At 42.7% G+C, this 23,326-nt stretch overlaps 1 protein-coding gene and 1 long non-coding RNA gene across 3 annotated transcripts; one reads left to right on the top strand and one right to left on the bottom strand.

The window, feature by feature from the left end:
• The first annotated feature begins 889 nt into the window (after positions 1-889).
• Positions 890-23,311, top strand: LOC119025811 (collagen alpha-2(V) chain-like). Its single transcript, XM_037109758.1, has 2 exons — positions 890-1,133; positions 22,982-23,311. Exons 1-2 carry the CDS (start codon positions 1,043-1,045, stop codon positions 23,278-23,280), a joined length of 390 nt encoding a protein of 129 aa, XP_036965653.1. The 5' UTR covers positions 890-1,042; the 3' UTR covers positions 23,281-23,311.
• On the bottom strand, positions 20,450-23,158 carry LOC119025812. 2 transcript variants are annotated; one of them, XR_005076923.1, is made up of 5 exons: positions 23,020-23,158; positions 22,379-22,674; positions 21,984-22,298; positions 21,682-21,886; positions 20,450-21,532 (listed from the first exon to the last, which is right to left on the bottom strand). It is a non-coding gene; the product is annotated as an uncharacterized LOC119025812 (long non-coding RNA). The 2 variants fall into 2 exon arrangements; XR_005076922.1 differs by having other exon boundaries at positions 20,450-21,886.
• Positions 23,312-23,326: the final 15 nt, after the last annotated feature.

The raw sequence follows: 23,326 nt of genomic DNA, 5'->3' as shown, positions 1-23,326 counted from the left end.
AGAGTCGAGTTAGGAGTTTAATCCAACAACTTCATGTCTCTGTGACATGTTCTGTGTCGACGCTGACAGAGGAATACTAGATTGTGCTACAGTATCTACAGTATATTAAGGGTTGTGATGGCAGTATTGATGATCCAGACAGACAAACAGCTCTATGATCGGATGTAAAAGTGGTTATTGGCGCTGTTGGCAGATTCCACGTTCTCGCCGTGAGTCAAAAGGTGTTGACCTCAGATCTCTCTCTAAATTTACCCTCTGGATTCTCTATCATGGCCACCTACAGTCACGACCACCCACGGTGACACCGTCTCTCACACTTTCAGCTCTGCTTCTCAGCTCTCTTTCTACAACTTTTCTGACTTACGACGCTGATTTTATACGCAAACCGCGTTCTCGTGTGCGACAATTTCTTCACTCCAGTTTCTCCCCAGAAACACAATGGCGTTATAAACTCTATTCTTGCTTTTAATTGCCCAGTAAAAGAGTGCTTCTCAGCTCACTGTGTGTCTTGTTTGGTGCCCCAGAGACAGCAATAAAACCACACTTTTTATGATCCTAGCTCAGCAACCCACTTTCTGAGGGAGAGACAACAACAGCAACAAAAAAAAATAAAAAATCAGTGACACCTTCAAAACAAGCTCTTCCTTATCTGTTCCCTGACGTCCTCCAGCTGAAAAAAAAAGTTAAGATGATTAGTTTGTAAGAGCGACAGACAGACGGGACAGACAACAGGATCACTGGAAAGTATGAGAACTTGTGAACATGGGTGTAGTTCTCCCACAGCCACAAAAGCCTGTGAGAGGATGGTTTTGGGAGAGGGCTGACAAAAGGGGGAGGAAAATTAGGCTCGCCAGCATTCTTCTCATTTAAAGCTGTAACTACACAAAAAAGCACTCACGCAGTCTGGGCTGGGTCTGCGTGCTGCTTACAAGGAGGGGAACTCTTGAATTCATGGTGGTGCAGTGATAACCTGAGCACTTCTTTTTTTTTTTCCTTCCTTTTTTCTCCTGCACAGGGAAAGGCTCATGTCTTTCTTATAGACATGATGAGCTTTGTGCATTTAAGGACTTTCCTTTTTCTGGTGGTCTCCGTGGCTCAGGTTTTGATTGTGTCATGTCAAGACGGGACCAGCGGTAAGTGAAACCCCTCTGCTGTTTATTTGAACAACTAATGGCCGATAGTTGCCTGGACATTTGCTTGGACTCTTTATTTAGTTTTGGCATGTAGAAGCAGCTGGTTCAGATGCACAACTTGCTTGTTTTGCATGTGGATTAAACAGATAAAACTCCTGATTAAGATATTTAGATGTCAGCTATTAATTTCCTGGATTGTTCTACTCGTACATGGGATCTTCATTTGCTATATTTCTATTTACAAATCGCTGTTTTCCACTGGACAGCAGCTGAAAATGCTGTAACAGCAGGGAACATGTTAGTTAGATCTGTGTTTTTGGAAGGTGGTTATTAGAGACTCCGTGCTGCTCTGAGCAGATTTTAAAAGGGGATGAGTGTAACTAGCGTGGATTATCTGCAATTGGCAAACAAGCCGTGCACGTCAGGAAACAGCGGACTGCGGACATCTGTCAGTGATTCTAAGTGATGTCACCCTCAGGCACTGAAAATGTGCAGCGGGGGGAAATGAGCACCTTTGCGGTTTTAGCATTACCCCTGCACGGCTCTGCCACATTTGGAGCATTCATTAAGTGTTACCACAAACCTTTTTTTTTTTTTTTCTTCTTCCCCCTTCGGAGCAACATTCGTACATCTGCAAAAAGAATTTCAGCAGCGGGGCTCGCGCGCCTCTGAGGCAACACAGGGCTGCATGTTTAATGCGGAGCAGATGTGAGGAGACATGAGAAGCAGAGATGCTGCTGGAGTCTCTGAGTCACTCGGTGAACTGATGTCTTCAGCTGGCAAATGCCGAGAGCTGGAACACCTGAGTGTTCTTGTTTTACTTCCTTTCCTTTTTTTTCTCTCCCAGCGGCAGTGTTTGATGTCTCGTGTCGTCACAGGGACCGTGTTGTTTCTACACATGATGTCACGGGGCCACACTGAGCCCTGGAAAGCTCATTCGGTGGGCCCCTGATGAAGTGTGGACTGTGAAAAAGCAGCACAGACGTGTGTTGTTTGTTTCTGTTAAAGCCGTCGCTCCCTCTGGATAATTTGAGCTTTTCCGCCATGATGTCATTATCTGAAAAGAGTCGGCTTTGCTCTTAAAAGTTCAGTTTCACATAAAGCAGAGACAGTTGTGTGACAGTGTGCACCAGATAGAGCGCCACCTGGTGGTGGATGAAGCATAGGGCCCAGAAACACGTCCCATACTGTTCCTAACATCTAAAGCTACAACACTGCATTTAAATTCATTTTCACATATTTATATATAAACTGATCAAGATTTTGAAAGGATACCTAGCTGGAAAAGAAGATTTACTGAGCTCTGTAGCTCTCTGCTGTTCTGACATGAGCAGGAAAAAGAGTTTTTTTTCTGTAAAGTATGTAGTTTAAGAGCTCTGAGAGGCTCCGTTTTAATCAGTGTCTCCATTTTTGTCCATATCTGCTCGTGTGAATCAGCACAGGGATCTCGCAGGCTTCTTTCCATGGACCAGCGGTGGGCGAGGGCGATTGCATTTCGACCAAATAGAATAACAGTGGAAAGTTCATGGTTTGTGTAGAGTCAGGGAAAATGTGGTTCAGCAGCGCTTTGAGACAATGTACTCATGCGTGTGTGGGAGGGGGGTTTTGAGGCCTGATCCACAAGATGACCACGTACAGCAGCATGGCACGGAAAGGCTTTTAAGATCCAGATGTGGCGGCATTTTACACTGCAACTTCATTTAAAGGAGACATTTTATACTAGTAGAGGTTTACATGCTCAATAAAACACATCAGTTTTTTTTTTTAACTCCTGTCCCTTTAAGGGCCCCCCCCCCCAAATACCCAGTCTCCTCTGATTGGTCAGCTCACACACGCCTGAGCCAGTGTTGCTTACAAACAACAGAGCAGCGGTGCTAAATTAATTCTTATGTGAAAAACTAGCTGCCAGGCATACATTTAGCAGATGTCTGAGTCACAGATTTAAAAGGTGGGACTACTGATGAGGCGTTTGAGGAGCAGTGTTTTCTGTGGGAGAGAGGAGCGCCCCTTGAGTGCCTTACATTTTCAAGATCTTTTACCTGCACAGGAACTTAAATAAAACACTGAAATTGAAAAAAAAAACCATCATACGACTCCTTCAGCTAGTATGTTTAGGTTGAACATGAAAGGTGCTAACTAACTGTGAGAGCAGGACGCTCACATAGATCATGTCAAACACAAGCACAGAGTGTATAAAACATTGAGTAACACTGGATATAACAGGCGATCGTGGCTACAATTACCAGTGTTACTCCATTTAATTGGGACTTTTATATGGAAAATTGCAACTTCACATTGAGTGTGGTTGACTGTTGATGAAACGACATAATTGCAAGCAGACTCGATCTCTCAGCAACACAATTTTTTAAAGTCTTTTTTTCTGAAAAACAAAAAATAAGGCAACAAAAAGCCTGTTGAGGACACAGAGGGAACAATTTCCAAGAAACCAGATTCACAAATGCTTCTTTGAAGACTGAAAACATGTTTAAAACAAATGTTGACCTTTTTTTTTAAGTCCATACAGATGAAAGTTATATGGCTGCACATGTGCAGAAAGTTCGTTTTGCGAGGGACCATAAGTTGGCAAATGAGATCAAGAAGCAAACGTTTAAGATCCGCAATTGGAAATTGTGACGCCGGCGTAGATTATCAGGATGAAAAATAAAGCGCGACCTTGGTTCCAGACCTACAGTACAACCTGTGTTGGAAGAGGCAGAAGCGTTTGAATAATATTTGGAGGAACGTTCGGGGATGTGAACATGGAAAGAGGAAAAAAAGAGCAATAGATCACCGGCTCCAATAACAAAAAGCAGAAGTCTGTGCCCAAAGGTTCAGCCTGAGATGGAGTCATGCTTCTGCCTGTGTGTGTGTGTGTGTGTGTGTGTGAGTTTGAACATTACTCCTCCCAGACGCTGACATAGCTGTAAAACATCTTCAAAGATGCCACTTAGCGCCTCACATCAAAGAGACGAGCCACTCAGACTGTGTGAAACCAGTGGATTTGGTGGATTTGTCTCATCATCACCAGATTGTTTCGACGCTCGTCGCAGCCAAGAGTCGCCTCAAAATTGTTTTTCCCTCTGTGAGAGAAAACACACGAGCCGAGAGCAAAAATCTTATTCCAAATCAACAAAATCTACATGAGGTCACTCTGTCTCCCAAATTGGTTCCAGTTGTTGTTGCCACATCACTGACAATCGCAACAAATGGGGCTGCTCCGTACCAAACGTCCAAACATGTGAATTCAACCAGGTCCACAGACGGCTTTGATTAGAAACACATGCTGCATTTTTGAGCTATGACTCGATTACACGCCTCTTTTCTTCCACAGTTAAAGGGGGTCGGCCCTCACCAGATTGTACATTGTCTTCAGTTACACTCTTTTTTTTTTGGTGGAGGACAAGGTTTGATTAGTCACCTGATGTGCAGCGTCTGGATGTGAATTCTGTGGGTGTTTCTTGGTGGCACAGGCGACGGAGCCGATAGATTTTTAATGCAGCCTTGTGCCTGCGAGGACTTCTCCATGGGAACTGCATATAAACCAAATTATTGCAGTCAGCAAATGGAGGCTTGGGGTTGGGGTTGAGGTTGGAGGGGGGGTGATGACTTCCAGATGTTAAAATAGTTGCTCTGGCTGAATTTGGAATATATATATATATATATATAACAAAAACGAGAAAGTCTTACAGCCTGAGAGATAGTTAGAAGAGGAGGACGTTAAATGGCTGATGTGAAAGTGTCAGATTTGTTTGGGGGGTGACTCTTCCCAGCTGCACAGTTTGAGGGGGATGTCATTTCTTCCGTATCTCTAAACCGAACACCTCCACAGGTTCAAGTTAAAGTAACTATTTGTTCTGGAGCCGTGCAATTAGGGCTTCCCCCTCTGACAGGTCTCCGGGTCCTTGATTGGCAGTTAGTCACCGGCGTGCCCTGTGATCCTCTCAGCTTGTCCATGTGGGAGGATGACAGGACCGAACGTAAACACAGAACGGGCTGGGTTTCCACCGAGCGCTGTAATTTCATTCTAATTAAGAACGTGACAAAAAATGCTGCTTAGTTTTACTCACCAACTCAGGAGAACACTTTAAGTGGCACGGCTGTTTTATCACATATGATCAATTATATTTTTATTGGCCAATATCATACATCACACATTTGCCTGATGGGGCTCCAAAAATCTGTCAGTTTCAGTACAGCCCCCAAAAAACAACTTTAACTGGAAAAAAAACATTTAAAAAACCTCAGAAGACTGAAAACAGATGGATAATGTGTATGTGGTGCCCGTGGGGAGCTTTGCAGAAAATAACAAATTATTTGTGAAAGGTTTGTGTGAAAAGAATTGAGGCAGGGAGGGTTGCAAGAAATGGTATGCCCCCAGTAGAAACTTTTAATTGGAACGCCCCCCGTAAAAGTCAGACGCACCTCATCGACCCCAACTTCAAAATCCAAGATGGCTGCTTAGTTTGTCTACAGTTGTGGCTCCCACAACTGTAGACAAGCTAAGTAGAATGTAGAATGTACTGTTTCATTGCTTCACTGTCTTATTTATTTATTATGTAATAAATAATAAATTAGATGAAATTCTTCTATCTGTCCCAATTTGTATTATTAGCAAATGTTAGGTTAGTGCTAACAATGGCTAACCTACCTAGAACTAGTATACTGGTTTGTTGCACTTGAAAAGTTTCGGGTGTGGAGTCATTCCCAACTTCAAACTACAACTATTAATACTATCTTGTTGCATTGTGGGAAATGTAGGATGCAGCATTTTCGTAGTTTGAGCCACAGTGAGGACCAGGACTCCAGATTTTGTCCGATAGCCATCCTGAAAAACAAAACTGTATATATGTTGTGTTGTCACATTACAGTGCCACTCACTGAAACTCTCAGTCCTGCTGTGTGTTTACCTGTTAGCCTGTTTGCTAACAGCTAAATATATTCTACAGCTTTAAAGACATGCAGCCATTTAGCATTTTAAGTTGGGGTTTGGTGAAGTGCGTTTTACTTTTGCAAGGCAGTAATCCAATTCCGGGGGGCGTTCCAATTGAAATTGTAGATTGTTAGCCAAACGCACCGCAGGACTCAGTGCTTTCCAGAGGCTGCTAACAGCTAACTTGCGCCAAGTTTAGCACCTGTCCTCAATAGATGGAGTTTACTGCGTCCCTCTTAAATTTAAAACGTCATATTTTTTGTCTTGTGCTGACTAGCCAGCCACTTATTTATAACTAGTGACAGCCTGAGACGAGATGCTCTACTGTCTGCGCTGAGTCCAGTTTGCTCGGCAATAGTTATACAGACGTAGGCTACGAAAATTGCTTTTGTCCTGGGGAAGAGATGTGTTCGTCCCAGATGTATTTTTTTATTAGATGCCTAAAGGTTTTGTTGGTTCCCCAACTTCATGGAAGTTCAGTAAATAAATTGGTGCAGCATGTCTTTAATTATTCATAAAGGTTTTGTTAGTTTAATGATGGATGATGGTTATTTGCATCCAATTCAGACATCACCTTTCTCAGGGATTAAAAACTAATATCTTCCATGCCCTGATGCCAGGGAAACAAACACAGCCGCCGTGTTAATGTCTCTGAGAGAGCCAGCCGTTGGTGGTGCACAGCTCAGCCTGCCTGTACACTGAGTGTTGATACAGCTGGTTGTAGTTTCTGCAGATCAGAAGGACTTTTGCCCTTTGGAGCTTATCCTCTGTAGGTTGGCAGGTTTCAGTGTAATATAGCGCTCCCCCCCTCCGAACATGTTTCAAAGGCTGCTGTAGTAGCTTTAAATCTTCCAATTTCATCAGATGTTATTTCCCATCTGGGAACCTTTCGCTCTCTGTGCCGAAGTGCTTCAGGGCCAGGTAACGACTCAGTGAAAACAGATTCAAGATTAGTGAATTTTATAATTGAGCATAGATGGGAGAACTGATTGTGATAACAGGAAATGAGTCAGAGTTTAGCCCCAGAAACTCCTTAAGATGTAAAAGAAGCATAAATTGATTTGAATTTCATGGCATTCAAAGTATCACCCGTGTTTTAAAATGTCATGAAGTCATAAAAAATGTGACGATATTGTCTGACAGATTCTCAGGCGTTACGCTTACTTGTTTAAACGCCACAAAATGGCGACTGTCAGCCATAATTGCAGGTTGTGGTCCAACCTAAATTCTAAGTTGTAGCTAGCTTGTGTATATTACAGCTGCAGAGGGTGGACAAGTGGAGCTGCACGGGTGTTGGTGGGTGACAAGGGTTAGCAATGTGGCCTGAGTTATGTTTAGGCCTTTAACAACTTGTTGGACAGCTGATTGACTCGACGGTGAAATGCCCCATATAAGTGCGGTGAAACGCCTCGAGGTTGCTTTTGACCAGGTGGTCTTCTCTCACTGCGGTGCTGAAACTGTGGAGATGATGTCGCTGCAGCCTGTTAAAGGCATAAATGGATGGTTGTCTTAGAAATACAGCTGCAGCTAACGGTTATTTTAACTGCCAGGGTGATTAATCAGTTAGTTTGGTCTATAAAATGGGGAAAAGTGTCGATCAGGGTGTCCCAAAGTTGACGATGACGTCCTCAAATGTTTTGTGTCAAAAAGATATTCAGTGTACTACGACTTACAGATGATGAGTTTCTAGTTGCAAGGTGAGCCGCTGTGCAGTTTGTGAGCTACAGATGAAGGTGTTGCAGCAGGCTCAGACAGGCTTTATCCAGGTTTAACTCAGAAACAAGCACCAAGCAAAACAATGGTTCCTCTCACTCTTTCTTGTCCGGTTGCACCAAAGATGTAAAATGAGACATTTCTTCCTTAAAGTGTCTAAAACACGACTAACCCTTTGTTATATATGTTTTTTTTAACTTGTGCACATTATCGTTAATGTATCCAACAATGTTTCAAACCTGTAAATTTAGTCGCCTGACACTAAAACTTCCAGGAATTAGAGAGTGAGGAAGGAAGTTGGGGAACGTGACCAAACATAACATGAATAAAAGGAGATTTTGTCACTTGTGGACTTCATGATGCTTTGTAGTCATCGGACATGTTTGGATACGTCTGAAACAATCCCTTTGCAGTCATCTCTGAAATCTAATTCCTCAAATAGCTCAATATTTTTAGTGTAGCATCGTCTTAACCTGCAACTGTGCAGGAGCATCGTCTTTAAACAGAGTGCAGACGTGCCAATAAAAGGTTGGAAATTCAAATGTCAGTGTTATGAATGAAGTGTGAAAAAGCTTTGAACTGTGCAGCTTCAGCCGTGTTAGTCGTGTGTGATGGATGTCTTGACTGAGTTGGACGCACGTATCGTGGAATTCCTGTTCACTGTCGAGACTTGTTGGACGCTTTTCTGTGCTCCATATTTCTATACCAGATCAATGAGTACAGTGTGAAAACAGAGAGGATCCCTGCAAAATGAATCATTGTAATGGATGTACAGTGAGTCTGCAGCCGGGCCTCACGTTAGGGAGAGGAAAATATTAGGTTTGGAGTCTTTTTCTGTGCGACGCTGCCAGATCTCAGCAGAGAGTATGATTCTTGAGACGTCATCGACTATTAACAGGGAACATCATCAGATCTGTGAAGCGCAGCCGTACGACTGGAGGAGGGTTATTTTTTTGTTTATTTTCCATGGGATCATCATGATCATGGTCTGTTGCATCAAAATAGCCACTGACTCCAAATCATGTCCAGTCAGTCATTCAGTCGAGAGAAGGGTTCATTCTTTTCACACAATGTGAAGTCTGTGCTGCCCTTTGCCCGCTGGCTGCGACGACCGGTCAGTGTTCCCGAACAAACACTCCTCACACGGAGCCAGACCGGCGAGATGTGGAAATGTCTGCTCGCAGCCGGTGACTCATGGCTACCATTTAACCTCGATGAGTTCAGCAATATGGGTGAAGATGCTGCTGCTGCTGCTGCAGGGAGACAGGAGTTTGAGAAAAGTAGAAACGCTAACATTGAAAATCAGATCATCGGCTTCACAGACTTCGCTCCTAGTTGTTTAGAGTACATTGTGGAAAAAGTCAGAAAAACGTAAAAAGCCAAACTCCAGCAAACTTTAAAATGATTTCCATATGGACGACATCAGACACTTGCGCTTTGTGTTTCTGTATATATACTTCAGAATTAAAGCAAAGCCACATGATTTTTTTCCTACAGACACAGTATCCTGCAGAATATAACCTTGTAATTGCTGCGGTGCGTGTTGACATTCTGGCTCGAGCTTCACTTCTCCAGCTACAACTATGTGTTGTGCATCGCATCAATCTTTATTTACCTGAGCTCCAAGTACAGGCTTCGGCCTCTTGATTTTCTTTTTAATCTCATGCTTTCTTTAACTTCTAAGTCTTTTTCGCTGATGTGGCCTGGTATTTAAGAGGTGATGAGCTTCAGAAATTGCAACAGACCCGAGAGGAGGAGACTTTCTTTTTTGCATCATTTTATATCTTTTAAGAGGGAGGGAGGATTGAACGGAGCTGAGGAAGAGCAGAGGGAGGAGAAGGACGGAGAGGAGAGGAGGAAGGGTAAGAGGATAAGAGCTGGAATCTATAATGACAACAAGAGAATACGACAGAGGGAAGCCCGGAGGATTGTTTAGTACATGTCATCAAGGCAAATACTCGTGAATACACCGTACATCGCATCAAACTGGTCCAACTCCAGCACAGGAAGTCATATCAAACTGGAATTTCCTCTGGAGGAACACGTGCTTTGGCTCTGGCTGTTGTTATTAATGACACAAACGTGAGATCAAAGATCATTGTGAACTTAATTTAGGAAATGTTTCAGACAAATGTAACGTAAACGTACATTGTGAATATCTGTTGAAACACTTTAACAAAGGTCTTTTTTATTCCTCTTACTATCGAAATTAGGTCAGCTGGCGATTGGTTAGCTCTTGAGAATTGAACACAGCTACGGCCCTTCTCTCTGGTTGGAGAGGAAGGGTTGGGAAGACGCTTCTAGGGCTCGCACAGCTGTTGATGACATGTCGGGTGAAGTATGCGACTGCTGCTGATGGAAGGGAGGAGTTTGAGCAAACAAACTGCAGCGCATCTGCCAAGAAACAATCCTCCGCTTGGCACCGATGAAAACGCGAGAGCTGCTCTCAGGATGCCAATAAAATAAGAGTTTCATTGGTCAATGCAGTTTGGTGTTTTGCCATAATGTCACAAGGGCATGGGCAGGAGTATTGCCCTCATACGTCTCTCATTAGACACAAAGAACAGATCGCTCTGTGAGAGAGAGAGAGAGAGAACATTTACTTCTGTACAACAACATTTAAACTTGGATTTAGTTTTCTGCTTAAAATATGGAAATGATTAAGTGATATGGAACTTTAGCACTTGAATTGTTATTTCAAAAGTGGCACACAAATGTGACAGACTATTAAAATACAAAAAAAGAATTAATACATAAATCATTCTTGCTTTGAGGAAGACATACTGTGCAGGCACGCCTACATCGCATGCAGCTGCATCCCAGCACATCTGGATCCTCAATTCAACTTACAAGAAACATTAAAGTGACGAATTGAAACTGTATTGCAGTATATAGAACTTTAAGCTAAACTGAGAGATTTATGTTAAAGGAACAGTTCACCCAAAAGATGAAAACGCAGTCATTAGCTGCTCTCTCCTCATGCTGATGGAAATTTGGGTGAAGTTTCGTCGGCCATAATAAACATAGCAGCCTTCATTTAAATGACTGAGGTCAACGGGGACATTTCAAAATGTGAAGGAAAGAAAAACTAGTCTGGTGTCATCCTGGAAGTCTCTGGAAGACCTTATTTACACCCTCAACACAGTCAGGCTTGTGCACTCGCTTCAGACGCTGTTAGCTTAGCAGCTTGGTTTTATACAGATAAAGGAAAAGCCCGTTCTTTTTCGTCCAGTCATTTTTATTTGTATGGGGCAAATTCACAACAAAAGTTATCTTTAATTAACATGATGATGTTTTATTTGTAGTTTCTTGACATTGTTGTCTCTGTATATGATACAATTCATTCACCACAGTCATTACTGTACTATAACACCAGCTGACACAGCTTTAGTCCACAGCTCAGTTCAGTGACCCCACAGCTGCTGGTGGGAATTTGTTATCAGTAACAGCACAGTTCAATCAGCGTGACTGCACAGATGAACAAAACTCAAAGATCAGTAAACCAATAAATGCATGTACAGTAGCCGAGAACAAAATGAGGTCTATTTAGTTGGTTGTAATCTGCAGCCTCACAGCTAGATGTCACTTAATCCGACACACTCAACCTTTAAGTACAAAAATGTGCTTTCTTCTGTCTTCTTCTGCTTCTTTCTGGTGTGCAGAGTTGCTTACTGTAGCGTTCTGGAGAGTTTTAGAGCTTCATGTTGGATTTAACTTCACTGGTGGGCAAAACTATTTTAGCAGAGATGCTCTTTCTCCAGCCGTGACCCTCTGACCTCACCGTCTCTGTCCGTCTTCAGGCTGCTTTAAACTTCAAGGGCCCCACTGAGTAATAAAGAGAAAGTGATAAATTCTGTATTCCCCCCGAGGCTGCAGTGTAAGTGATGTCACCACAGCGAGGGGCCCTTCCCGGTGTCGACCCCCTCTGTTAACCACAGCTCGCACTGGACACCGGCCAGCAGAGCCACTGCACTGTTTATCCTCAAATCAGGATGAGTCTCACAGTCACAGCTGGTTTCTACCTGTGAAGAGGAAATCACTGGAAACGGCCCAAACTGTTGTTATCCCTCCATGTTTTCAGTTCAGCGCTACAGTCTTTAGCTGTTCCAGTGTAATAATATATGTCTCCAGGGAATTGCCTTGACAAAATGGTTGATTTAGTTCACCTGGAATTAAGTCATGGTTTCCATTTCAGAGATGATACTGGACTGACGCCAGATCAAGCGTCTCTCACGATGTTTTGAGGAGTTTTGGACTAAACCGTCTGCTCAGACGCTGTTTTCTTTGCAGATTCGCTCTCAGCTTCCAAAAGCCTCTCCATAACATTGACTTTGTGTTTGAGTTTTCAGGACTGTAACACATTTGTGAAATTGCATCTCTGTAAATACAGTCATGTCACGTAACGTTCAAACGAGGATCTTCATTTGAAAAACCTTCGATGGGGCAAAAACTTCCCAAACTATTTCTATTTATGCCTTAAAGTTATTAAAGTTATGGATGACATTTGTGGAATACGCACCCATTGAAACATTTATGACCGCATTCCTAAATTAATGATGAAATGTAAGGGACACAGTGCACCCGAAAATTTCATTTCAGCCGTTCAGCAGTAGCGAGACAACTGAAGTAGACAGGGACCTGTTGTAATGTAAAATCATAAACGAAAAAAACCTGAAATGTCTCCATATAGCTTCTCAAAAGTGTGTCGAATTGAGTTGAAAAGACTTCAGTGACAGCCTCCAAGAGTTGCTTTGGGGCTGCTAAGCTAAGCTAATGCTTTTGGCTTATCTACAGTGAAGATTTCAGCTTTAAAAAGTTTATTAATGACATCTTTTCACTTCACTTTGGGGTCTTGTAGCTTCTGGAAACTTGGATTTTGCTAGTTGAGATGTGTAGAGCCATTTCATGTTTTATGTTCACGAGTCTTTTTTGACATTTTAAAACAAGTCCCCATTTATTTCAGCTGTTCAGGTGAATGCATCAACTCTGTTTCACTGTGAAGCTCAAGAAATGTTTTAACAACAAGGCAACTTCACTTGATTTTCCATCAATATGAGGGTAATTATCATATAATGAGTGAATTTTCATTTTTGGGTGAGCTCTCCTTTAAACTTTTATCAGTTAAGGGGAAACTTTAATAAAGATGCATAAATGTCACATTAGGAGTTGTGTGCATACCTTGACAGATGATTTAGGTTTCTTTGAGTTTGTTTCAGGGGAGCTGGTTCCATTATTGCTCTTTCTGTAGTCGTGTCAGAACTTTAACTTTGTTTCAAGGGAAAAAAAACAAGCTCTTACTCACAATCTTAATGTCACTATAAATAATGTCGAGCTTGTGGCCTCGCACTCTGCGGTCCAGATGAAAATGTAAATATTTATCAAAAACATCCTTCGCCTCAGGGGACGCACACGTGACGCTGCAGCGTCATTCCTCTGAGCCTGTAGAATAACCAAACAGAGACAGAAATGTGTACAGTAGGAAAAGAAAAGAACAACAGGGCAGAAACAAAGGGGGAAACGAGTCCAAGCCGAGTCAGTGAGCTTTGATAGGGATAAGGAGGAAGAAAAAGAGGGAGATTGGAGAGCTCGACGGGGATATGAGAAAACACCGGCTAATGCGAGAGAAAAAAAAGTGGGATTTAAAAAAAGAAGGAGCCCGCGGCAGCCATTTGGTTTGGAGGAGAGGATGCAGCATGTTGAAACTGCTGTCGCAGCGAGGTCGGACAAAATGTGGAGGCAATAAGTCTCTCCTGCCTTTAGGGTCGCTCCTCAATACTGATACAGGACACCTCGTAAAACAGCCCGAGACCGTCCTCTGCTTGAGGAATGACAATGGCTGAACATGTGTGTTACATCCTCTGTTTCTTAAAGTTTCCCATATTTAGAATTAGAAATACTGTATGTTCATTTAAGTTGTGACCAAACGCTGCATTCAATCCATGTTGCTGTTTCTGTCGGTTGAGCTGCCAACTCGTGCACGAGTTTGTCTGCTGTATTGATTTAGGAACTCAGTTTGCAGAGAGCTGCTCAGGGGAAACAGTTGAAACGGTTGTTATGTTAATGCAACCACCTGTGATTATGATGCTGTGTGCATATTCATAGGGGAAAAAATGGGAGAGAAGAAAACAGAACGGCACAGACTGTTTCTACCAACACCTCATCTGCACTTGAAAAGTCCAACAGATGTGTTTCGTCACTGATGTGAGCTGCAGACCGTGTGCTCATTCACCTCGCTAATCAATCTATCACTTCAGAATTCATGCTGAGGTTTCTCGTGCTCATCAGTCTGCCAGATTTCTGCCCAGAGCCTGATAAAAAGATGGCAAAGAAGAAAATGTCATTTCAGCTTTTCTCCAGACAAAGTCGATCCAAAAATGTTGTCCTCATTACTGAAGATAATCTGCAGAGCAGCACTCTGTCACAGTATTCACAGAGAGCCTCTCTGAGGAGCTCAAATGGAAACAGTCCACAGTGTAGTGAAGTCTGTGGATCATCAAGACCAACTCCAGTAACTTTTTTTTTTTTTTTTAAATCACCACCATTTTCATGGAGTGGTGAGAGATTTTCTTAAGACCTAAGAAGTTGGTTTGAAATGATTTACACTAGCGAGACGTAAGAGAAAAAGTTCCGTGTGGTTTTGTGAAACTGACCCTTTAACGTCTTGCACCACACTGACCGACGACAAGAATTACGACTACATTCTGGGTTTTTTTGGCTTTACGTAACGTAAGCATTATAACCTCAACATACACAAACCTGCGCCGACACTCACAGACCAACACACAGTTACTGCCACTCACATGCCTCTAAAAACAACCTTAAAACTTCTGTGGTGCAAAAGCACTTGTGTTACATGTTAGCTAAGGAAGCTGAGATTGCAGGTGATGTATTGAGACAAACAGCAACAGGGATGCTTGTGCCATTTAACTTCTCTGTACATCCACAGATGTTATATTTCACTTCCAGTTGTCCTTTAACACAAAGGTGTTTCGGCCCCGCAGTGAGAGCGTCTTGTTCTGGAGACAGCGTTCCTCGGAGCTCCTCAGTGTTCAGAATCGGCAGTTTACTCTCCCACATCTGGCTATGTGCTCAGTTGATGTGAAACACCAGGGCGCTCTGACCTCTTGTATATGTTAACGCTCTGTGCCGGTATAAACTGGAATGTTTGACGTCACCCTTTTTTTCCTCGGGGCTGCATAAATGCTTTTACACGGAGCAGCCGAATGCAGAGGGGTTTATGTTAATAACAGAAATGGAAAACGTAGAACCAAGAGGAAATGTCACAGTGTTGTATGTGTTTGATTCTATGGGCCGGATGATCAGCCTGTCTATACTGACTGAAACGCTAGTTTAATGTGCTTGATATGTAAATGACTGTGCTACGTTTTTGTCTGTCGGACGCTTTAAAAGTGAAGGTCAGACAGGAGATGCAGCGCGTTGCTCAGATTTAGCAAAATGTGTGTCAGCGTGTGCCGTTTAGCTTGATCAATGTGTGCTGGAGCTCGCTTCAGAGGCTATGAAAACCACATGTTTGACAGTTTACCAGAACTTTGTGTAAGAGTTGATTTCAAATCAAACAGCTCCACCTGGTAAAGTTTAACATGTCGGTGCTTTATACTGTACTCAGAGAACAACGTACTCAAAACGCTTATCTCCTTCCCACAGTTGTACACTATGTTGGTTTGAACAGGCCAGACTATTGTATCATGTATGAATCTAAAAAAAGTCTAGTCTAGTTGGAGATAAGGTCATTTCTCAGTGAGACGTACAAGCCAAAAGTCATCGGATCATTAAGCAACGTTCAACATTTAAGAACTAGAACATAAAGAGGGATCAAGCAGTTTAAACCTCCCATTTTCAAGTTCACACCATATTCTGGTGTCTACTAGAGAATTTTTACATGCTTTAATGTTCCAAAAACAATTTTCTCACTCTGTCCATTGCTGCAGCACCTCTATTCACCCTCTGTCTCAACACTCCTCCCTTTAGTGCCTGTCACTTTAAAGCCCCCTCTCCTGCTCTGATTGGTCAGTTCTTACAGGCCTGTGCATGCACCATCCACCATGTTTTTCTGCATCAGTACTTCTGGTGTTTTTGATACCATTGCTCTGCTAGGGCATGGCTGAGGGTGACATCACAGCGTTACAGAAGTCCTGATGGCTCGTTTGAGGGCACAACGTTTCTTTGTGTGTGGATTGAGTCTTGTGATAGTTTCATAGTGCTTAAATTGCACCAGAACCTGCTTTATTTTCAAAAAAACAAAAGGAAATCCCACTTCCTACAATACGAGGCCTTTTAAACATTACATGTTTACGTTCCGCGACTGTTATGATAAAGTTCTGGAGAGTGTATATTGACTCGACACTGCTGCTGTCTGCAGTTACATGTTTGCAACGTTTGAGGTGGAAAAGCAGAGAAAACAAAACAAAAATACAGAATGTATTTGTCCCCAGAGTAACTCGATCCTAATCAAACATAGCATGTTGAGTATAAAACAAAGAGAGAACCAGATCTGTGTGTGGACCTTATCTTCTCCACAGTACACAGTTTTCACGTGAAGTTTATTATGAGCACATTTGATACGACTGCCCCGGTTCTGAACCTTGACCCTGACTGATGTCGAGAGCCAGAGACAGCCCAGGCTCAGATGTTTGTAGTGACGAACGTTCACAGTTTAGCAGCTTGCTTTTCTGTTCCAACAGCTTGTGTTTTCTGATTCTCTAATCACAGCAAATGATTCATTTAGAGCGCGCCATCTGTCGCACGACATATTTAGATCGTAATGAGCACACGCACATGCTGCGGATTGCATTTTCCATATGGTGTGAAGACACAGAACCTGTCTGATTGGTACAACTGTGAGCATTAAGGATCTCTCTTAAGTTACCGCTGCTGTCACATATTTCATGAGAAAGCCAGTCTTTTAAATGTTGTTTTTGCCTCTCACAGCTAACTTGATTTAAGTCAGAGAAAGTTATATTGTAGGCTCTGTAATAAAATGCAGCTCCAGGCTTCAATAAACTCTAAAACACAGTTATAAGATGGAAATGAAACAAATCTGAAGTAACAGAAAGCAAGGAGTCAGTGCGCCAGATAGATGAAGACACAAGGAGGTGGAGGAGGTGTAATTCAGGAGGACTACAATCCTCCCAGGGCTGAACCTGGGACAGGAACATCTCGTAACTGTGGTTGCCTCTTTAAAGGAAGACCCATCGGAGACGAGGGCCTGCTGATGGAAAGGCCTAGACATGTAATCAGCAAGCTACTTATTCATTTCAACTTTCCTGGCCCGAGCTTCCTCCCCTCCCACTCCCCTCGAGATACTCAGCCTTGTTTGTCGAAAGCCATGGTGAAGAGCATGTTCGAACTAGAGCGTTATTACAGATTTCAAGCTCTGTCAACACAATACAGTGAATCCTCAGAGCTTCGGAATATTAAACAGACAGGGTGGTGCATTCAAATCTTTGTGGTAGTAATTAAAAGTGCGTAAAGATCCGAGTGGTAACTGCAGGCTGAAGTAAAACACTGTGTTGACACCTTTTTGACCCGTTGCAGCTCGTGCTTTTAAGTTTTTTGGGGGGCAAAAGCCTCGTCTGATGTTTATGGAACGGCTGCTTTTACGGACGTCTTCAGTGGACCAGTCGCAGGTCGAGCTAAAGGTCCTTTTCAGAGGGAAGATTTATGTTTGGCCACGACGCCGAGGGATTCAGAGCAGGAAAAGCGCAGCTGCTGCCGAGCCACCCTTCAGCAGCTGTAACTCATCTGCATCTGGACGAGGAATCAGGCCGTACTCCTCGCGGTGTTAACCGTGTCAGTTACTCCGTGTGCTGTGGAGAACTTGTTCAGAACAGGAATGGAAACACAACGTCAGCGATGGTTTCGTAAACTTGTCATCCACCACCCAGGGTTGGGTCAGACTGCTTTCAAATGTTGTCAGTTACTCAGTTACTGAATTAGTGACATCATCCGCTGGATTACAAAGGATGTAATCTAATCTGAGTACTATTGGATTACTTCAAAATCAAACATTGAAACAAGGGCCACAACAATTCTGTGAGTTCTGTAAATATTTTTTCCTGCCAGAATAAATGTTGGCGATGAAGGTTTCTGTAAACCACAGATATGTTGAAAGTTATTATTTCTTCTGGTTCACATTTAAATGTTCTGTCTTAACAATACCATGCTGGCAATCTGGTTAAGTTTAGGCACAAAAAACACATGGTCAGGGTTCGGAAAACATAATACTTGGCTTCACAAACGTGACTGGAAATGTTCCAACGTCTTGTTAAGAACACCTGGATTTATCGCCACAACAGGGTGGAAAATGTCTCAATGTCTTGTCCAAAATGGTCCTGGTTTATGGGCGCAAACACAACGGGAAATGTCCTGTCGTCTCTTCATAAATATCAGATTTTGTCACCACGGTCACAAATGGAAATGTCTCAATGGCCTGTTAAAAACACTGGATTTTGTTGCCTCAGTCACAGCTCGAAAGGTCCTGATTTCTCTTTGAAAACATTTTTACAACAAACCTGGAATGGAAACAAACCTGGAATGGAAAAAAACAAACATGGCTGTCAATGTCCACGAAAACACGGTTGGGAATGTCAAATATATATATATATATATATATATATATATATATATATATATATATATATATATATATATATATATATATATATATATATATATATATATATGCAGTTTTCATCGCTGTAAACAAAAAATTATGACAGTCAATGTCCTGATGTCTTGTCATAAATTATCAGTTTTGTCGCTGCAATCACGGCTGCAAAACGTCCCGGTGTCTCATCAAAAACATCCGGTTTGACACTTACAAATATTGAAACAAAGTCTTGAACAGTGGTCTCTGGCTTGGCAGCCTTCTTGCCCAGCTGATAATGTCATCATCTTCCCCTCCAAACCACAAAATGAAAGTCAGCTCATATGTGAAAGTGATATGACACATGTGTGGAGATGTAGAAATATGTGTGATGCAATTATCCAGCACATTTATAATCAAGAAAAGTTTTCAGTGATCAAGACCAGTCATGTGATCGTTAACACTGCAACCATGATTCAATTACACAGTTTTTCAAATGTAATCAGATATTAGTTACATGTAATCGGTTGCTATCCAGCCTTGGCATTACCTCTCTGCAGACATCAGTCGGAGGCCTGCGCTGGGACACAGTCATCTTTTTTTTTTTCTTCTGAAAGGAAATGAGAATTCCAGTTTAATGTGAGTCATTGTTTCCATCAGGTCATTTTTTCTAACCCCTCCACTTGTGGCTGCAGCAGATTCTCCCCATAGACAGCGTGTTATGAGTATTTCCACATTAGCCAGGGAAAATCCATAAACCATCTATTTTTTTTTTTCCCCCTCTGCTCACATTTGCCAGCTTCATCACGTTTTGTGGCGAGGCATAAGTAGTTTTCCCATTTCTCGCGGTTTCGGGATGCGTTCCACAACTTCTTTTGTTATCTGGCTGGTGTCTGGTGGAACTGTTGCTGAACGATAGGCACCGAGCAGACACGTGAGTCATGTCGGAGAGCTCCAGACTCCATGTTTTAAAAACCAGGAGAGGAAACCGTCCCCCCCCTTCCCCCGCCTTAGCTGACTAGTGGAAAATCCAGATCAAGCAGTCACCATCTGAAGGGGAGCATGCCTTTTCACCGTTGTCACGATAAAACCGTACACTTATGGCGTCTGTGGAAAAGTGTGGAAGCTGCGATGAATTAGCTGAGAGGAGGGGAAAAAGTGAACGTCCCCCTCCTCCTCCTCTTCAAGGCTTGTGGTGTCTTTTTTTTTTTAAACCACACTTCTCTCCCAGTGAATTTCAAACCCTCCTGACATGCAGTGTTTGAAATCTCTCAAAACCCAACAGGAAAAATCTCTCTCCAGCTATGTGTCTCGGCCAGACATCCGCAGCGTGACGTTCTTTTTTGCCTCAGGGGTAAAAAAGGACTGAGGTTTTGACTGTAACCATGAAGATAACCTGAAGGAGATCTAAACAACAGACAGCATGTTGAAGCAACTCAAATCCAGTCGAGCATATCTGAGGGAACACCTAACCTCGTTCTTGTGAAACAGAAAAAAAACAGACTCCGCTCTCCAAAAATAAGATTCATGGCTTCAGTGATTCCAAACAAATCTCTGCAAATGAAGAAAAGTACACTCTGTCGTTCCACCGAGTGCTGGCTTTTATTTTGAAGGACCAAGAAATCAGACAGCGAGAAGCATCTGGCTGTTAAAAGCAGAAAGTCATAGCTGAAATATGCCGTGTTTTTAATTTTTTCAAGTACTTTGTGGCTGACAGAAGACGGCCAGGCTGAGAAAAGTTGTACCTTTTCTCATTTCAGTGTTGATCACCCGAAACATACACAGAATAAAAGTTGCAGTCGTCGGCCAACACAGCTGGTCGGGAGATTAAAAAGTTCAAGTGTGACTGCTGTTGTTTGTCAAAAGAGTCATTTACAGCTTCTCTGTGTGCGAGTGTGTGATGATATGAACAGTTTGTTAATGTGAGCCAAGTAACCATACCGTAATCAATAAAATTCAAAATGCTCACACGTTTTGAAGACAGACAGGTTGTCAAACGATGTGTAAAAAATACTTTAAACAGAAACTCAGCTGTTTATTTTCATCATCATGAGCTCAGTCAAAATCTTTAACAGATTTCTAATATTTGTGTATTTGGAAAGAAAAGAAAACTCAATAAGCAAAACTGGAAGGGAAAGGCAAAATAATAGTAGTATTTAAAGGGTGAAGAAACACAGCATACATAAAAATCATGATGTGATTCTGTATTTTTCGGTTCCTGTTTGTCTTCCATACCATCGTCTGAGCTATTACCCAAATCACAGCCACTCGTGCTCATGAGATTAGATGTAATGAGCTTAAGAGCATCTGATTACATGTTGCATCCGTGCAGCACCGGAGTCGACTTTAATTTGAGGTGTTTCAGAGGTTCCAGTTACGTCTTGTTAAGGCAAGTTTAAATGCAATCTACCACTCAGACTGTCGTTTTTCTATACGTTAGCTTCACTTTGAACTCGTACCAAGACATTCACTTGCAGTAGCCTTTCACTTCACCACTGAATGTTAGATCTGTGAACAGTATTTAAATGGTCCTGGTGGCTAAAATAGGAATTCTTCCTGTCCGGGTTGTTTTTGGAATCACCTTTTTCTCTCGGTTTTCCACGAGCAGCAGACACGATGTTTTCCTACACTGTGTTAAATAGAGCAACAAGTCATCCCGTCAAGTTTTTTTCTTCATTTAAAAGAAGTTATTGAAGCACTCAGTAGTTGCTTTGCTCTCAGACAGTCAGTTTTCTTTTTTTGGCTGTTAACAAATATGGGCACCATAGTTGGACATTCTTGGGTGTTAATTGTACAAAATGTGGTGTTAAATCAGTTTCTACTGCTTTGGTAAAGCTTGTTGCGTTACAACATCTTCATTATAACATTTAAAATATTCAGGCTGACATAGTTTCTTATCGATTAACTCCACTGTCACACTTTTATAGATCATCGTGCTACACTGTAGGTGATATCATTGTAGCATAAGCATACTTAAATATGTACATTTGGCAAATAAAGCTGTTTCTGATTCCGATCATTGCTCCAATATCTTATAATGTGTTTGCATTTCTTATCATCCAGTTGACTGATGTAGTAAATTCAGTGTGTTGGTACGTAGGCTGTCACTCTGAGCTGTCCTCTCGCTCTCAGCTCTGTTCACTCGGCTCTCTAATGAAATGTAAACAACTGCCAAGTATTATTCACAGCCGCCGCCTTCCAGGCACGTCTTAATACAGATGTAAATAAGGGCTGGAGCTGTGTTAAAACATGTCGTCCTGCTGCAGGAGGACTCAGTGAGAGTCCACCTGCACTTTTACCTGACTGATGCTGCTCTTTGAGTTTACATTTTAACCATCCTGAGTGTTCAGGTTGTGATAATCCTCCTACATCCTTCTTCTCCTGGATAATACAGTAGTCAGGCTCCTCTCTGCATCTTCAGTGTCCAACCTGAGTTACCTGCAGTCTGAAGCACAGAGCTGCCACCTGCTGTTTGTATCAGGAACAGGTGAAGGCTCTGCAGACCTGACAGAGGTGGGCCGCAGGTTTACAGAGTCACAGTTACAAACAGGATTCATGTTAAAGCCAGGCACCACACACACCAACCTACATCTCCATTCACCTCTTATTTCATCTCCATGTATGTTGGAGGAGATGAATTTAGCTGTTTCTAAATATTTTCACGGCTGTTGTGAGGAGACTTGTGTACATGGCTGTGTGGTTAGGTTAATTGTGAAGAACTCAGAGTCAAAAGTCGCCTCCCAGGTGGCTGCAGGTTTTCCCTTTTGACCGTGAGTCAAGTTTTCTGAGACGCTGCCTCAGGAGGAAATGATGTCACGTCTCACAGCCGGAGACATCGCTGCAACAAACCTTTTCCAGATCTTTTTTTTTTTCCCTCTCACGGTGTGTGCAGACAATGGTGGAAAACCTTGTTTCACTGAAAAGCGTAGAGAAAGTTTTTAGGCATTCGAAGTCAGTTTGACTCTTGTAGATCGTTTGAATTAATTAGTCTCTTACCTGGAGGGGGGACGAGCAGCTGTTTGAGTCCTCACACACCTCAGGTTTAAGGGCTTTATTAGCATTAAAAATGTATCGTGATTTCTTTGGCAATCGTAACACCCTGCAGTATTATCAAACAGGAAAGTAACTCGGAGCTGCACCAAGGGGGGAATAAATGAATTTCCTGCAGTTGTGGAGGATTAGCAGTTCATCCGGTTGACTCTCTGAAAGACTATGAGGGTGAATATGTTGACCCTGTGACCTTTAATTATTCTGCAGTGCATGCTGGGATAGGCCTCAGCCTCCCTGTGAGCCTGAAGAGAACAGAAAAACAGGAAAGAGAGGACGGATGATTGAATTTTTTACTCTTTAAAGTTGAGCCACATGTGATTTTTTTTTCCCCTTATAAGCTTATATTTGCAGTAATTGTTTGACAACCTGAGTATGGACCCAAAAGGGCAGTTTTGGTAAATGTGTCACACTTTTATAATAAAGAACAGGTGTTTTTTTTTTTTTAATCAGGTGTTCATTGGATAAATACAAGTTTATAGTTCTCTTTATTTAATTGGCCCTATATTAGATGAATTAAAGAGTGTCCCCTCCGTGTGTGTGTGTCTGCAGGAGATGACGCGGGCTGCACGGCGGACGGGCAGACGTACACCAACAGGGACATCTGGAAGCCGGAGCCATGCCGGATCTGCGTCTGTGACAACGGCCAGGTCCTCTGCGACGAGATCCAGTGCGTTGAGCTGAGTAACTGCGAGAAGATGTACATCCCCGACGGCGAGTGCTGCCCCGTTTGTCAGATGGATTCACCCGGCGGCGGCGGCGGCGGCGGCGGCGGCGGCGGAGGAGGAGGTGGAGGAGGCGGAACTATCGGTGAGCTGACGGCCGCCTTCTGTGAACGTTTCTCGGGGTGAAGCGTTGGGGAAACGTGCCCAACTTCCGTTATGCCCCGCCCCCTCT

This window comes from Acanthopagrus latus, chromosome 9 (assembly GCF_904848185.1).
Source record: "Acanthopagrus latus isolate v.2019 chromosome 9, fAcaLat1.1, whole genome shotgun sequence".
In the NCBI taxonomy this organism is placed as follows: domain Eukaryota; kingdom Metazoa; phylum Chordata; class Actinopteri; order Spariformes; family Sparidae; genus Acanthopagrus; species Acanthopagrus latus.
This window is presented reverse-complemented; position numbering and strand designations above follow the sequence as displayed.